Here is an 18,177-nt window from a genome sequence, read left to right on the forward strand (position 1 = left end):
CAGGAAAAGCATCAAAATCTCCTGTGGTGTGATGGAGACATCCAAAGAAAGTTTCAAATTTATTATGGGATGGCCACAGCCCCTCCAGTTTGGAGGTCAGTTTGTGAAAAAGTGGGAAATTTGGCAATTTGCCCTTTGCCCTTTGTCCCAGCAATCCCTATAAGGTTTCACCCACACGCCACCAGCTCAGGTCTACGACCACAACCTAAGTTTTATTGACCTTTGACCTTGGGAATAGGCCGCCATCTTGAAATAAAAACATAAATCTCCTTTACTGCCTTCTACAAATGTAAACTCCTAGGAATTTCTATGTATCGCCTCTTAACTTCCTGAGCGTCATTGGGAAGCTACTTAGAAAAAAAACGGTGTTTTAACATTTTGTAGATTTCGAACAATGTTAGCTTCAGAGAAAAGTTCATCACTCCCACGTGACCAAAAAATAAAATGGTTGCTATGGTGATAAAACCAACAGTTAAGCTGAGTGAGAGGTGTGTAGCAGCCCCATAACCAGCGGGGGGTGGGCGGTCTATGCGAGACTGATTTCTCCAACAGTGATGTCAGGTCACGTATGAAGTGTCATGAAATTCTCCAACTTTAAAACCAGAAAATCTTGGACTGAAAAGTTCCGTCCATCTCGTCCATGTCGCTCATCCAGGATTGGGGGAGAAGTCTTAGCGAAGATGCCCAGAATTCCCTCTCCCCGGCCACTTCCTCCAGCTCCTCTGAAGGGCCACTCCTCCCACCCAGAGAGGACAAACTACCCTCCTCCGGTCAAGCACCATGGCCCCAGACTTCGAGGTGCTGACCCCCATCCCAGCCACAAACCGCTCCAGTGCGGGCTGGAGGTCCTGGCTCTATGAAACCAACAGGACAACATCATCTGCAAAGAGCTTTAAATTCATTCATTTAACTTGAACTCCAATGAAGATTAAGGTTTTTTACTTTAAGGTAAAAAAAGTGCTGGAAGATTGAGGATAGAAAAGAGACTTCAGGCTGGAGATCCTCTGTGGATCACTCTGAACCAAGATCACCGTCATCTTTCGCATCTTTCGTCAGAAGCTTGTTTCTGCTGAAATTCTCTCTCCTGTTGGTGTTGGACGTCTCCTTCCTGCATTGTCAGCCTCAGCAGTCCTTTCTCTCCTCTCCCTCTCAGTAACCCCCCCCCCCCCCCCCCATATATGGCACATGTGCAACCATGGTAACAGCGGAGCCATGGCAACCTTATTCCGCATCCCCAGCAGAAAGCGTCGACCCACTGGGGGCGGTTTTTTGTGTTTTAATGAGGCTGAAACGGCAGGAGAGTCGACTGAGCTAATTAAGACGAGCCGCAGAAAAACCAAAGTTGTCATTTGGAATTACCAGGAAGGAAAGTATGAAGGATTAGCAGTTTCCACGGCGCCTGTCACCAAGAATGTGACGACGTCCTCACTCCAAAACTGTGTAGTACGTCTTATTCATTAATGAGAAGTTCCTGAAAGTATCAAAAGTCCAATTCCTTTCAGCGGGAACCAAGGGGAACGGTCATGTTTAATGGAGGAGCAGTTCAGCAGTACTTTGTCAAACAGGAGGAAAATCAAAGTGCTGAAAAGTGATTTTACAGCGGAGCGTGGGCACATCCTTTGATCTGAGCATTTACAAAAATAACCCGTGTGAGAAAAATCAAGAGTCCGGATTCCAGGTTTGATTCTCACTCATCTCAGGTGAGAAGAAGAATACAAATCCAGTTCTTTTCCTTGGCATTCCAGCGTCATGTTTGAGGCGGTTCACTCAGAGGATGATGCCTGTTCAACTTTATTGGTATGAAAAAGTGCTTTTAGCCATGCTTTCTGCGGTTGATCGTCTTTGAAAGCTGGAGTTGCTGCATTTTTCTGGAGCGAATCCTTTCTGTTGCTGCTCCATCAGAGTCACAGCCTTCCTTCTTCATAAACTAAGACATGGTTCCTCATCTTCACATCAATAATCTGTGTTCTCTGGCTGAGAGGAGAACGCTTTAGATCATTTACAAATATAAGTCTTTATGATCCGTGTTTACATGAAACGTTCTTAGATAGAAGGGATTTTCTCTAAAAGTCTTTGTTCCGGTAAGACAGTAAGATAATAATTAGTCATGTGAGAAAGTTCTGTGACTTCAGAACATCTTTGATCAGATGTGAGCGTTCCTCCATTAAAAAATAAGAACAAGGACTTTCTCCCATAACTGTTGTTGCAGCATGATGAGTTTTCATGACTATCAGTGTAACCATTCATTACTTCCTGAGAGACGGTTGATTTTTTTCCAATCACCTTTCCCCGGAGCGCTGCAGCCGTCTCTGTCGGCAGCAGGAGAGCGGCGTTCTCATGTGGAAATGCCTTTGTAGATCAGAGCAACAGACACTTACTGTTAGTTTTAAACATTAATTGGTTGAACGCTATATCATTGTTTTCCTGTTTCTCTTTCTTTAGTATCTTCCTCCATGTTTTGGTGCTTAACTCTTAATTCAATGTTTCAGCTATTTCAATCATTCATCTACTCAAATGTTCAGCTCTTTCAGTTTTTTCCAGCTGTGACTTTTGGTCCTTCAAATCCTTGGACTTTTCAAGATTTTCCAGGATTTCTGCCTCCATTGAAACACATGGGGAATCCTTGGTGCAGGAGGTCGCTGGTTCGATACCCGGCTCTGGCTTTCACAAACATGTCTTTTTTGTTATCGTGCTGTTTTCACTTTATTTATGGTCAACTTTGATCATCTCTATAAATATTCATTTTTTGCCATTTAGTACCTTTTAAGTTTCATTTTCATTCAACCCTGCATGTTCTTCTGGACATGCAGCTCCTTCTAGTTAAAAGAGTTTTTTTTTTCCGAAGTCTGAATCTCCACATCTAACTAAGTTTACCGAGCTGCTCAAACCGCTGCGCTTTACTTCAGTAAAATGCTGTGATCCTTTCATGAGGTTGAAATATACAGCACTGATAAAAATATTTTAAAAATCAAAATCCAATCCTGATCTAGAGACAACATCTGATTTCAACAGAGTAAGACTACGTGATCGGGCCTGATTTCTGATCACGTGATCGGATCGGAACAACCCAAGTTATTATTGGATCTCTAACTCAACGTGGTGGTGAGAAGAAAAACTGATCCATCCTCAGGGGAAGTTCACTTAGTGTTCAAAGCTCAGTTCCAACAGTTACTTACAGGTGGATTCTGTCTGTCTGCGGGTGAAAAAACGATCAAACCTGTACGAGACCTGCAGGTGGCCCACATGAAATATCAAGACCACAGAGAGAAAATGTTCATCTGCATCTTTTCTACCGGCCTGCTGGGGGCGACGAGTCAGATGAACATTTAAACAACATGCAAGGAAAGGTAAGGGAGGAGTAGGTGAGACAAAGGCGTGACGTACAGATTTACCCTTAACCCTTAAGATATTTGTCCACTTTTGGGACATTGCCTCTTCTACAGCCAAAGTCACATTGTGCTTTCTCTTTCAGGTGAACTGATGTTAAAAAAAAAGACTTCAGCTGGACAAAATGGTGGTGGTGTGCGCGGTGGGGCCTGATCTAGAGACAGAAAAATAGAAAACAGATTGAGGCTCAGAAGAAGAGCGTTTGAGCACTTAAACCCGACTGACACAACAAGCAGTTTTCCCTCCACACTCATTCAGCTTCAGTTTTGGTCAAAGAGCCTGTGGTTCTCTAAACAGATCTCCTCTCTTTCAGTCTGAGGTTTCTTGGTTGTTCCAAGATTTCCTGAACTGGAATGACGGCAGATCTTCAGCTACTGGGATCCTATTTAGTGGAATCAACTCCCTGGTGGGGTTTGAACAGAGCCCGGTTTGGTTTTTCTCCTGCTGAGGCTCGTGTTAAGCTCCTGGTTCCACCACATCAACCTCTCAATCCCAAACAGGAAATAGAAATCAGATCTACAGAAGCAATGTGGGACGGCCAGCAGGAAAAGCCTCAGATCTTCACATCCGATGACGTTTAAGTGTCAATAATCTGACGAGTTTTCCTCTGCGCTGCATTTATGTACAAAGAGCAAATGCTGGACATCAAACAATGGAACCGTCGCTGCACCCAAACCTCTGCTACCTTCATAAACAATTCCAGCTAATTAAGTGCAGCCTCTTAACGAGAGAAAACACACAATCCCTTATGTTTTCTTAATTTGTCTCAAAGCCACCACCTTCACTCCTTCCTCTGTCTTTATTTCTGTCTGAGAACAAAGCCGATCTTTGCCTTTGATCATCGCCTCCTTCCTCTCCTCCCTCGTCTGGCCACCGCTGATAAATATTCATCCTTTTATGTCGGTCGAGCCTCTGACTCCAGATTCTGTCTGCATGGAGGTCTTTGCAGGTCTGAATGCAGCAACATGAAAGAAGTCTCTGTTATTGAGACGGAGTCGGATCTGTGACCATCAGCCAGCTGAGGAAATGAATGTGGTCCGTCTACAGACATGGACACACAACACCCATCATCTCTGACACCACCCAAAGGATTCAGAACCCCAGGAATCAAACCCAAAGTAAGTCAGAATCCAGTTTGTCCCGCCCACCCCAACAAGGTTTCTAAAATGGCTGACAAAAGCTGGAGTCAGGGCTTCTGACCAGAGGTTGACCACTCCACCTCTGAACACAGCCGCCCTGAACATGATTTGCACGTCCACCGCCTCTGTTTTGACGTGCCACAAATTCGGTGTTTGACACTTGTCTAAAAGGGTTTTCATAAACATGACGCTCCCACCGTGGGTGGGAGGAGCTACCATCAGCGCTACATCATTGAAGACGCGGGTGATGTCGGGAAATCGGTGATCTGGTCTCCGTGTCTGGGTTCATGACATCATTCAGAGACTCTCCAAGTACAATGATTTTCATCATTATCTTCACCATCTGCAGGAGCTGCATCTGAATGACGGCCGCTTTCAGCCGTACCTCCATCTCACTATGATCCAGTATGACAATAAAAAATGAAAAATAAGAATAAAATTAAAGGATTTCTGTCTCAGTAGAAATAAGAAAAATATCACAAAGTTCAGGAAGAGAAATGATCAGGCAATGATCAGATTCTCCTCCGTGTTGGTTTGGGACTCCACGCCATAAACACGTCACAGACATGAGCTGAGTTCCTGATTGGTTGATGTCAATTCTTTGCCAAAGTTCAGCAATTTGAACTCTAGAAACTGTTCCAAACGTTACGCCACCACACCACTGATTGTTTCTGTACATTGACTTAACACTGAAAGTGGACGATCCTGCCAACCTGAGCTTAGGTTGGACTTTTAACATAAAAGTCCTAAAAACTCCATTAAATAACTACACTGATGGGTACTTGAGGGTTTGCATAACGTTGGTTAAGTGGATGCTTAGGCTTTGGAGTTTCCCCGCAGAGTCTGAATCTTGTGGGACATCTCCACCGGTAGACGTGGATCAGGTGAACAAACCGCCTTGATTGTCCGTGTAGAGTCTTTTTTTGGAGACCCATCCGCCTCCCTGTGGTCTGTCACAGTTTCATTACAGGAAACTGAATAAGGTTCATTTCATCAGTGTGAGTCAAAAGCATCGTTGCCATTTGGAGTCGGTTCATGTTGATCAGATGCCTGAGCTCAGCTCTGTTGGAGGAATCCTCTGAACATTTTCCTTTATCGCCTCTTTGTATCAAAGTGATAGGAAGCAGTTTGTTTTTACCAAACTGCCCTTTGGCAGGGCTGCATGGGCCGTTAGTGGCTTTATTGCTTTCGCCTCAAGTATTTTTGGGGTAATTCTGTTTTGGCTAATGTACCTTCTGCTAAAAGATAAAATCAGATTTTTACAACCTCCATTTTTCATCTGGCATTTTGCTGCCAGACCTCAGAAATGTGAGCGTGTGCTGCTTGAGTTTGGCTCAGAGAGAAAACTCTCATTCAAACCAACATGTTTCAGTCGTTTGGGCTGAAGACAGAACGGCTGAAAAAACAAGTCGTTCCCCGTAAAGTCTGACGACACTCTGGTCTGAACGGTTATGGCTCGGATTGTGTCGCTTCACTCCAGCAGCTCCAAACGTCCCTGTTTGCAGTGAAAGCATCAGGTGAGTTCTGGAGGAACGAAGCTGTGAAGACATCGGTTCCTCTCTCCAACCCTGCTTCCCTGAACTCCCAGTAATTCCCGCGTGGGCGTTATTAAACATGCTTTACAAAGCCTGCTGGAAAACTCAGCCGCAGCTTTGATTAAGCGAACAGATCGGCGTATTTCTACCAGTCTGTGTGGGTTCTGTCAATTAAAAAAAACAGAAGAAAAGAAAAAAAATCAATCAGAGAAAACGCTCAGAGGCAGAAGACGCAGCCTCAGCTTAAACCTGTGACAACTCTGAGGTTCATTAGGTTTAATCCGCCGTATCATTAGTCTCTGACACCTTTACATTGTGATGAAGAAGGAAAAAAGTCCATGTGAGGTTATTAGGTCTACTTTCATGGTGTTTACTTAACATCACTAAATCCACAAGAGAAACATGCAACTTTAAACATAAATGTTCTAAAGTTACTGAAAAACAAACAAACAGATGAAATGAAATTAAAATAAATCGGATTATAGATGACAAAATCCAGGGATTGAAACCGTCTCCACCAGGAACCAAGTCAAACTAAAGATGGGTTTGTGTTTCGGGCTGGCCGATAAAACTCTGATATCTCGTGATAGAACTTTTTCTCGATAGACAGATGAGTCTATGAGGATATAGTTTGAAAGTAAGGCTTGACATTTGCCAGCATTTCATGCTCTTTGGCGTGTAAAGGTTAGAGGGTTAGTCCACACGTGGCGAGTAAACCTAGGCATAAACTAAGTCATGTTTATTTGCTCTCCTTTTGGTGAGAAATGCAACAAGATTAATTCATAGGACAATGAAAAAATAAATCACAAATAAATCGCAAATTTACCGTTATCGCGATATCAAGCTGTGCAATATGCATTTAGCAAAAGTCCGCCAAAACGGCGATAAATGGTTACGTTAAATATGCCAAAACAATCTTATGGCAGCTTGAAGTATTTAATGAATATAATAAATCTTTTTATGTATTTGACCAATCGAATGGACCCTTTACATTGTTAACCAATCAGATGGCGTCCTTTGATGTTTGAGGGTCATTTGGAGTGTAATTTAAGTTTTGTTGACTTTTATGTAAACTGTGAAATGGAAATGAGGCATTTAGATGTTTTGCTATTTGTTTATGCAATGCAAGTTATATCATCATTGAAATATTGATCACTGATATTACAGGCATATCGTGCAGCCGTAATAAAAACGTTTTTTTCTAAACATAAAACTAACATTGAATCCTTTGTGTTTTAGCAGCGTCTTTGTAACATTTCAGAGCCGGTGTTGCACCAACAACTGTGACCCGTCACCTCCCGCCCCCGTTCAACACTTCCTCTCAGCGTTAGCGTGTTCCAGCGCACACGCTCTGCAGCCGACACACCACCAGATCACAGGAGGGGGGTCGGCCGCCCAGCACACACGTGTGCAAACACACACGGGCTGCTTGGTTATGGTCTGTTAATTAGCCACACGCGCCCACACACAGCTAAATATAACGGCAGTCCTCTCACGCACAGCTATTGATCAAACCTCTCTGTCCTTCTGCTCTGAAGCGGCGAGGGAGATTCAAGGCGGAGAGGAAAAGATTTCCGCCGCCGTCGAAGGTCTGATCTGGTTTTCAAGTAAACAAGGAGCGGAGATTCTGCACATTTCCATCCGTACAGATCTGATGGTTGGGTCCGAACAACGATGGGGAGTGATGCCAACATCACACCCTCACACACAGAATGACTTCCTGTCTTTACAGCAGTGAAATCTGGTTCTTTGATTTCATTTCAAATAGGTCTTTTATTTTGGTAGATTTGTTTCTGTCTGCAGCAAACGTTTGCAGGTTATTAAACTTTGTCTTTACTTTTCTGTGTCGACTCAGCTGTAGATGATCAGCCTGTCAGACCCATCCAAAAGATGCACCCAGGGGACCAGAGACCCTAAAAACTGGAAGCAGCAATTTGGATTATACCATCTGCTGAACAGTGTAGGGGGGGGGGGGGGGGGGGGGGGGGGTCCAGCTTTTGCTTTCACAAATGTGGTTATTGAAGGAAGTAATAAAGATTTGTGTTCATGTGTTTATTCCTTTAGCTTTCCACTTAAAAACCAACTTTAGAGTTTATGATTTGTCCGTTTCCTGCAGTATTTGTGGGTCAGATTGTTTTCTTTTGCTTTTTTTACCCGATGTCCTTGTTAGCCGGCTGGGTCTTGGACCCTCTATTAAATTTGAATCAGGGTGGGCCTGCATTAGAGGTTCTGTAAGGAACAACACAAACTACACTTCATTCAAGGCCTGGTTTTCTCTTTCTGCACACACAATATATCTAAAAAACACTAAACCAACGAAACAAAAGAGGCTTCTTAAACATAAAAAGAAGAATTTCCACACATTTGTGATGCAGAGTCCAGTTTGGGAACAGCCACAGACTACAGTGACTTACTTTGCAAAGCCTCAATTTGTTTCTATCAGCTAAATTTAAGGCCACTTACAGCAGAAGTAAAGGCCCACTTAGCAGCCGCGGCAGAACAAGGTTTAAACACAAAGCCCTCCTTTGGCGTCAACCAGGCAGACTGGACCTTTCTCCTCAGGTCAGACATAATTTACGCAACAGTTCATGTTCGGAGGTCCGTTCTCATTGGCTCCTCCTTTTGATACAAACTGTAAAGTCAGAGGAACAGAGTTTGGATCAAAAATTAAAGAGAAAAAAATTACAAGATCATGATGAGGTTTTAAAGCCCCACTCCAATGAAAATGGTTTTTAACATGTTCTTGATGCATTTTTCTGCTGATGGAGGACACTTATGAAATAATGTTTCCTAAATTAAATAATCACTTTCTGAGTATTTCTTTATTCAAATCGTGATAAATCAGAGGCTGTTGGAAAAAGCTCTCAGTTGTGATGCAACTGAAATGGGCGGGGCCACAGTCTTCCTGCTCCGCCCCTTTCTGATGCATCTGCCTGCAGACAAACAGATCCATGAACGTCTTTGTGTTCCTGGACTGAGCTGGAATCTGGATCAGAACAGGACGTCTGGATGGATCTGATGTTGTGTTGACGTTGTGTTGACAAGACGTCCACTGCTGTTTCCATGGAGAACATTTGTGGCCTCAGACGAGGCGTCGGCTCAAACAGGTTATTCATCCGTTTAGACATCCCAGAATGAGTTCAGACGGAGAGTCAAGAGGGTCAAGAAGGATCAGAGGCTTGGAGAAGAAAAAAACACACAACTCACCTAAAGGGTTAAGGAGCACAACACAAACATCAACTCATCAGACATGAGTTGATGTTTGTATGTGTGTGTGTCTCTCTGTGTACATGTGCTTCAGTGTGTCTGTGTGTGCCTGGGTGTGTCTGCAGGTGTGTACCTATGTGTTTCATTGTGTTTTATTGTGTCTGTTTGATTGTTTGTTTCTTTGAGTGTGTTTGTGTGTAAGTGCTTTGTTGTGTGTGTGTCTTCACTGCAGTCACTGTGATTCTGTTCTAACCGAGCAGATAAACACAGAAACATCCTTTCAAGTGAGTTTTAAACATAAATATTGGGATTGTATTAAATGTGTGTATCTTCCTGACCTGAACTGTGGTCTGAACAGAACGAACCTGCAGACACTCAGAACCTGAAACGTCTCCGCTCTGATCTCACATCATATGTGTGCAGCTCGTTCTCTTTCAGTCCTTCTCTAACCTGAGGATTTTTCCGGCTGTTGTGTTTGAGTTCACAGATTTCTGTGAGTCCGGTTCTCTTTTCTCGTTGGCCTCAGATTCTTTGATTTGAACAACTTGATGAAAATGCAGAAGATGTGTGTTTACAGGAGAGGAAGAGAATAATAAACACATGAGGGATTTCTGAAATAAAAATTACAGCTAAGAAAGGCAGTAATTGGACTCTGGGCTCCTCCTGGTTCCAGGTGAAGCAGAGAGGAAGCGGAGCGGTCTTCTCTGACAGGACGGAGCAGAGGATGAAGACTCCCACTGATTGTTTCCTGAAGGCTGTGGAGCGGATGATTGATGCCGCCGTCCTCCCGCTACGCGCCAGCATCGATCTCCCGTCTCTGGACTGGAGGAAGAGTCCGTCAGTCACGGCAGGTCTTCTCGGTCCGGCTGGAAGCAGCTGAAGCTCCGGTGAGTGAAGGGGGGGCGCCCGTCAGGATGCTAACATGGGCCAGATTACACGCAGCGCTAATTCCTCTGCATATGGAGGATGAATGTGTGAGACATCAGCAGATGAAGAGCAGAAATCTGTTTTCCTGAATCTCATCCCAGAGTTTGTTTCCTTTTAATTAACAGCAGCTGATTGGAGTAAACACACAGCATCTTCTGGCAGTGTGGGAGTCTGTGTGTGTATTTGTGTGAGCTAATCACTTCAACCACTCAGCGGGGATCTATGAGACGCTCAGCACCAGCGCCTGATGGCGAGCTCTGACTTGGTTCTACCCGTCAGTCCTCCTGCTGCTGCAGAGGTTCCTCGTGGATCCTGAGGCCAGAATCTGCTCTGAACAAACATCCACCTGAGGTCTGGAGACCAACCAGCACAGATCCCTGACAGAGGACTTTTCCAGAGCTTGACAACCGTCTGAGGTCATGAAACAGAATCCAAGGTGGATCTGCTGCTGCATTTGGGAGACCTGCAATCCTTGATGAGTTCTTGAACTCTTGGTTCTCTGCTCTTCACAGTTTCCTCCATGTTTGGATGATGAATCCGTACGACAGCATCACCTGTACGTCATAGGTGCGCGTAACTTCCGTTAGCCTTACGCAAAGTCGCGACACACCTACCACACATGCAAGACGATGATAAGTTCTACTTTCATGACGTCCCTTGATGTGCCGTACGACTTCAAGGGACCCGTAGAGAATCCTCTCTACGACCCAAACAACCCAAAAACCCCAGCACCTGTACAGATCAACCGCCTGTACGGATGCATTAGGCTGAAGTTTTCATCATTCGTCGTTATTTCATAAATTCATTTATATAAGGCGCACTTTATCATCTGGAGCAATTTATATAGGAATCAATTCTGGTCAATTCAAAGCGATTTTGAGACGAACTTTCAAAAATGTTTGGTTAGGTGTTATTTATATTTAAGCATCTTTGTTTGCCTTTTAAAGTGCTTTTCAAATAAAAAATGCTAGTATTATTATTGTAAATACTCAAAAACAGATAATGTGTAGCGGTGTCTTACTTTTTTATTCGTGCTACGTTCACACCGGGAAAGTCTATGTAAGCGCATTTCTGCGCGTTTCGGGCTTCTGCGTTCCAAACTGTCGCATTCACATGTTTTTTTTTAAATCATATTCATACAAAACACACGATGAACCTTGTTTAACTTTGACCAATCAGGGAACTGGATTTGGTAGTGATGCAAGGATGGCGTTTTTAAAACACGGAAGTGCCTGTTTGAAAGTTGATCATGAAGGTGAAATCAATAATTGCCGTTTGTGTCCGGCTGGAATTATACGATACCAAGTCCTTTAAATGTCGGAGTATAGCTGTGAAGGAAAAGCCTGGAGCTTTGACATTCTGCACTGAGCCTCTACAGCAGGGGTCGGGAACCTATGGCTCGCGAGCCATATATGGCTCTTTTGATGGTCACATGTGGCTCGCAGACAAATCTTTAATTATACTTTTTTTTTCATTAGACCAGTCCTTCTCGGGCGCGATGCGATGCCAGAGGCGCGCAGTAGTGGCAGTGCTTAGAGAGAGAAATCTGCGCCAGCATTATCAGTTTACTATTATCTATTATTTCACAGAGTTTGTACCAGCTGGAAACCTGTGAATTGACGTGCCTAAAACTGCGCGCTCCCGTCTCTGAGAAAGAGCGCGCAGATGCGGGGACGGGATGTGTGAGGAAGAAAGCAGAGGGTGGGGCTGAGGTGTTGTGGGGACCGGCAGCAGGTGAATCGCGCAGGGATTGTAAAAACGTAAAACCCGCTGCCTGTCACTCACTGCAGCGTGTGAGTGTGTGTTTGGCTCCCCGTCTGCATGTGAGCAGTCTTTCTCACATCTACAGAACATTCAGACCTAAGATCACGTTAAAGTCTCAACGCCTGCATGAAGCAGAAACTCACCACGGATCAACCAGACTAGACCATCAGCAAAACTACCACGAGAAATACTCATCATTTATTAGAAACAGCATAACGATGTTATTAAAAAGAATCCACAGACTTATTGTACTTTAAAAATGTTGAAATTAAATCAAATGCACACATTCATTTGTATATTTAGTTTTAAACAAATTGTCGCGGACTGAGTTGGATGGCTGTTGGGTCGCGTTAAAAGTTCTGGAGTTCATTGAACGCGTCAAGCAGAGATCTGATTGGCTCTCAGTTCTGTCGCTCAGCCTGTTGTTAGGTAGTTTGGACCAATGGGGTTCAGCTATGGGCCGAATAAGGGAAATGGGAGGGCTGGAACGGGAGGGGGGAATATAAAGTTGGGAGAAGCGCTCTCTTCTCGGCGGGAGAGATTCAGGAGTTGCTGAATTAATTGTACGGCGTTTGCTGCGGTCTGCAGTAACCAGAATAAAGAACTTTAAAAGAGGTTAAGTCTCCGTGCCTCAGTGTGGGGAAGGGACACTACATTATTGTATGGCTCTTTCGAAATTACATTTCAAAATATGTGGCATTTATGGCTCTCTTGGCCAAAAAGGTTCCCGACCCCTGCTCTACAGTATCGGGAGTGACAATGAGTTGAACACGCGTTCAAGAGGCTGCATTTAGCAGGTTCTTCAACACGAGTTAACACGATCACAGTACCGTTTGTTTCAGCTGTATTCGTATGTTTTTTTACAGGAGGCAAACAAAGTTGGGAGGAAGTCATTAGGAATACGCTAACGTAGCTAACGCAGCTGATGTAGTGGTGCTGAACTGTTTTTTTTTTTTTACATTTTTAGGTACAGGTTTGGGAATTAGCGTAGTCAAAGTTATGTTTGTTTGAAATGTATCGGTCTATTTTTTATGTGTGGCAAACAAGGTGGGGGGTTCCGGGTATGGTAGATATGCTAACACGACAAACACTGTCTTGTACTGTGAACAGTACATAAAGTCTGATTGACAGACTTTTCTCTGACTCTTTAGTCATTTTATGCACCTTATAGTGCAGAGTGCATTTATGTGTGACATCAGTTTGACATCCGTTGACAGTGCGCCCTATAGCGTGAAAAATACGACACTTCTGCCTGAACCTGAGGTCAAGGTGATGATTTTTCACTTTTTAAGATTGTTACTAAGGAAAAGTCTCTGATTGAATTGGACGACAACCTGGAGAGATTCCAACGCCTCGGAGCAGAAGTGAGACTGCAGCGGAAGTAGGTCATTATCAAAGCCTCCAAAGCACGGACCGACTTCGCTGTGTTTGTGATAAATGGCTTCAGGAAGGAATGGAGAGCAAAGCTGCAGACAAAACATCATTTGCCTTCTTCCCACTCTCTCTGCCTGCAAAGCTAACAAAGCAGTTGAAGGAAGAGCAGGAGGAAGGCGGAATGAAGTCTGAAGCTAACAGAAACCGCATAACTGCATTTTTTTGATGAAACGTCAGATAAGATGGATGCTCTGTTGAGCGCCACACGCGCGCTAAAGCTTAATGCTGTTATTGGGTCTGTGTTTTGTTCCACGCCAGCAGTAGCCTGAGGCCGGCCTCATCCCGACTCAGCAGAAAGAAAAGTCGCTGCGAGGCCACATCCTGACGTGAATTTAATGGAAACCAAAGATTCTTTTAAAAAACACACACAGAACAGAAAACAAAGACGCTTCCCGCCTTGGTCCAAGAGAAAAACTGATCATCCCGGCCTTCCAGAACGTCTGAGACTCCTGCTGCAGAGACGATAAACAGCTTGGATTGATGCGTTCACTGACCTCTGAACTGTTTATTTGACTTTACCTCCGCTGTCGTCAGATCAGTGAGGGGAGAACACGATGTTCCAGCTTGGAGCTTGAGAACATCTACAAACTAAAAGCCAGCAGACACAGAAAGCCGCCGGGCCTCCATGGTTTTATGCAGATTCTGACCTTTCACACTCGACGATGGTTAATGGAAATGCCAGAATTTGACAAACTCATTTGCAGTAATGCTGCTTTTTCCTTGGTGAAATAAAAGCTGGAGTTTACAAAAGTATGGACTAAGTGTGAATGTAACTAAAACCCTGATGGACACCTGTCTGTCATTCTCTAGAGTTTGAACCTTTGTGGTTTTCCCTCCGTCTCATCTGGGCAGAGAACCGCAGTTTTCCTTATTTAATGCTTACAGCTTTTGTTGTCGTCTCTGATGATGAAAAGGTTTAAAAACTCGGAGTCTTAATGATTTTGACCTCATCATTGCAGGTTTACATCAGAGAATTTAGACGCAGCTTTCTCTGCAGCACAGAAACAAATGTAGGTCAAAAATGTGGTCAAACTTCAGTTTTGAAGCTCAACAATTCTTTTTTTTTTTTTACCCTGTCCTATTTTAGCTTCAAAGCAGGCTATATGAAATCTGATAAACGTTTTGAATGTCGAGATGTGGGGTCCTGCAGGCTCCGCCTACTTTTATTGAGGCATCTGATTGGTCAGTTTATAACTTAAATAACTTGAACTACAGAAATAGTTCATGAGAAAAAGGATTATAAAGAAGATGTCAAATAAAAGTTTCAGATCCAGAACCTTCTGACCAATAGAATAAGTAACGGCTGTTTATTTTTTCTCTATGTTTTTGGAATGCCAGGGGGAGGGGCCACTCAGTCCAGTTTTTATATACATTTAATGGGTGTCACCAAAACAATCAGCCGATCCCGGACGATTAAATAACCCAATAAATCCCGGAACAGCCCCCACCTACGCTTCTTCCCTGATCCAGAGAGAGGGTAAAAGGAAGACATCAAGACATTTTTGAAACCAGGAGGCGGCACAGCGGGGGGAGTAACGACACGAACACAAAACTCCCCACTTCCTGTCTGCCTTCCATCCTATGAGAGCCTCCTCCTCCAGCATCGGATCCATCTTTCTTTGGCAGTGCAGCCAGGAGTTTCCCTCTCTGATCCACAGTGAAGGTCTTTGGTTTTCACGGTCCGTCTCAAAGGGGTCTGCAGAGATGAAGCTCCTCCAGACCATGCTGCGTTTTCCCAGCATCACGATCAGGAGATTTCTGCTGCTCTCTTTCTCTCTCTGCTCATATTTCTGCTCTTCTTTCACAGATGTCGTTTCCGTTCTCTCTCTTCTTCAGTGCCCGTCTTTGCCTCTTTGTTTCTACGGTTCCTTCGCCTCCTCCTCCTCCTCCTCCGTCTTGTTCTACGTCTGTCTTTATTTTTCAAGCTTCCTCACACTTAGTCTCTCTGTTTTCTGGCCAGAACCTTCAAGTTCTGCTGCGTTTGATCCCCTTTGCCAGCTTGTCACTTGTTTGAAGCGGAGCTGTAAAAACAGGATCACGTCTTCTGTTGCTGGCTGAGAAGCTTTGTAACACATCGGCGCTGACAAACTCACACAAACGCTGACGCTTCTTCTTCTCCTGTGATGGTCCTGTCTGTTTGCAGCAGATCATTTGCATTTGTTAAAGGAAATGTGGCTCTGGTTGCCTTTCAAGAACGTCTTGGGTTAGTATGAGGGGACCTCAAATCAGTTTTGTTTATCCATTCCACTATAAAAAAATAATAACCCCCCCAAACCCAACGTTGATTAAGGACATTTGTTTAGCGAAGGCCCCTCAGGGTGTGACGTCTGCTCAAATATTTGTTTAAAAACATTAAAGATCATAAATGTAAAGATTCTGTTCTTTGGGTTGAATTCTGTTTTTTGTCTTTACTGTCAGGACCCACATTACAAGGGGGGAGAGGGGCGTCGATCAATCAAGACTGGATCAATTATCATGAAGCATGATGCATCAGAACCAAACTTCTTCCCCTCAGGAGCCTGTAGGGAGTTTTATTTTGACCCTCTGACCCTTTCGGGCGGACTTCCTGTCTGCGTGGCCTTGTCGACCTACCTGGTGACAGATCTCGTGGACGACCACCATGGTGAGCTCCATCTGATACGAGGAGGACGACACCTCGGCGTCCAGCAGGATCTTCTGCTCCACGAAGACGCTCAGGCCCCAGTTCTCCATGGCGGCGTAGGGATGCTTGGGCACGGCGAGCAAGTCTGGAGAAAAAGACACGCCGACACGTCAGCCTCGACAGAGTTCAGCCGCCGATCGTCCTCTTCATCCGGGAGCAGCAGAAGACCTCCTTTTGGAGGTCAAAGGGAACACGAGTCGCCATGACAACCTGCCAGCAGATTCCTTCATCCTGAAGGAGCTTTGCAGAACAAAATAGAAGGAGACAGCAGCCAGCAGAGGAAACTCCAGCGTTTAGGAGCTTCATTTACGGGGAAACTTAAAATTTGGTGGAAAAAAATACTTTTGTAATTAAATCAAGATCTTATTCTGTGATTGATCTTCATTCAGAGGATTCATCTATGAAAACCCTCCTTCCTTTGACCCCACAACGGCAACTCCGTGGGCGCAGCGGCGTCGCCCCAGCCGACCCCGAGGAGCTCTTCATGTTCCTGCCGGGACCTTTTCCCCGAGACGGCAGGAATTCAAAGGAGAGCAGAGACGATGGTTCAGGGAAAACCCACAAACACTTTCTCAAGGCTGGACTCCTTTCAGCAACCAGCATCCATGCTGAATATGCCCCCCCGAAAACCTATTCAGCCCCTGAATGACCCCCCCCCCCCCTCCTCAAGCCCTTTCAATCCTTTCAGCGCAGAAATCTCATCTTCACCAAACTACAGTAAAAGTCTTTTTTTCTGCTCTGAAAGCCTCAGTTTTACTCTAGGATTTACCAAAAATCGGAAGCCTTTAACCCTTTAGAGGCCACAAAGTCCATCCAAGAAAAGAAAAAAACGGTAAAAATCACTTCTATTTCCTTTGAAATCAGTTATTTCAAAGCCAGAAATGTTGTTGTTTTGCCTTACAGCTGTAAAGATGTTTTAAACCTTTTGTTGCTTTGACAGATTAATTCTCATGGGCCAACAAAAAGTAAAGTTTACATTTAAAACATGACTTCAGGTTCAGCCATTAGCATTTTCTTAAGAAAGTCTAACAGTTAAAGAGGACACTATTTTTTTCAAGCTGTATTTTTCCACATTTACAACAACTTGAATAAAAAATTCTGCAGTAAAAAAAATCCGTTTTTAAGCATAATTTTCTTTATCCGTGTCCATCAGAAAAACGCCACAAGAAGATGTTAAAATCACCACTTTATTGGGTTAGTGGGTCTTTAAAGATAAAAAATAGTGACAAACAAAATAAAACAGTTAAAGTATAAAAGTCATTAAGGTAATAAATCCGCTTAAACTTAAAACAAACTGAAAGAAAAAACGTTTTAAACTTAAGGAACACGATGTGAACTTAAAGGAAATAATTAAAAATGTGAAAATAAAAATAATTGTAAATTTGAAGAGTAAACCATGTTACCAAATGAAACTAACGTTCATCAGTAACGGCTGCTGTTTCATATTCAACATTAATTTTGTCATTTTTCTCCCTCTTCAGTTTACAGTTTAGATTTAGACTTTTTGGCCGCATTTCCACTGCAGGTCTTGATTCCCAAAACAGATTTTCTGACTATATCCGATTTTTTTGACGACCCGCTTACATCATCTTTAAAAAGTGACCCGTATCCGATTTTTGCATTTACACTATACAATGCTGGAACTGTCAAACGTAGACGTTCTGAGGACTACGTAGCAGCATTTCTGCCTTCCGTGGACCTCCTTCGGACTTTTGTGTGACTGCGGTTGTCATGGAGGCAACGGGAGGAGGCGTTGCCTTGGGCGCTCCAGGATGAGGCAGGCGCCCGAGAGGGGATGCACGGGAGAGGGAAAAAGGAGGGCTGCTCGGCCGGCTTATGTGCTCTCGCTGAGTTTTGAATGAGGAAGTGTTTGCAGACGTTGTGCTGGACTAACAGTTTGATCCAAGCTAAGAAATAAACGGCTTCTAGCCTGTTCCAGAGCAACGGTGTCCCGCTTCATTAGTTACCGTTTGCATTCCGACCAGAAATAACGAAGCCTGAGGCTGAAAGGTAACACGCTGATGGGGCTCCAGCTGTCCTCCAGCAGCAACATCTGCACAAAAGCACCTTAAGTCATGTGATCTCAGTTGGTGGTGTCCTGAATTGACGTCACTGACGTACG

General features: G+C 44.0%; 1 protein-coding gene and 1 long non-coding RNA gene across 5 annotated transcripts in view; one reads left to right on the forward strand and one right to left on the reverse strand.

Moving 5' to 3' along the window:
* The window catches only part of LOC101170139 (thyrotropin-releasing hormone-degrading ectoenzyme), a 169,251-nt gene that overhangs the window by 54,110 nt on the left and 96,964 nt on the right, over positions 1-18,177 (reverse strand). For all 4 annotated transcript variants that reach the window (XM_078942045.1, XM_023952251.2, XM_078942046.1 and 1 more), the window contains exon 5: positions 15,986-16,140. In XM_078942045.1, the coding sequence (XP_078798171.1) occupies positions 15,986-16,140 (155 nt within the window). The remainder of the gene's footprint in view (positions 1-15,985; positions 16,141-18,177) is intronic.
* On the forward strand, positions 1,680-15,991 carry LOC144989487 (uncharacterized). Its single transcript, XR_013653722.1, has 3 exons — positions 1,680-4,505; positions 9,942-10,155; positions 15,812-15,991. It is a non-coding gene; the product is annotated as an uncharacterized LOC144989487 (long non-coding RNA).

The sequence above is a fragment of the Oryzias latipes genome, chromosome 23, assembly GCF_053564925.1.
Source record: "Oryzias latipes strain Hd-rR chromosome 23, Olatipes_Hd-rR_3.1".
NCBI lineage: Eukaryota > Metazoa > Chordata > Actinopteri > Beloniformes > Adrianichthyidae > Oryzias > Oryzias latipes.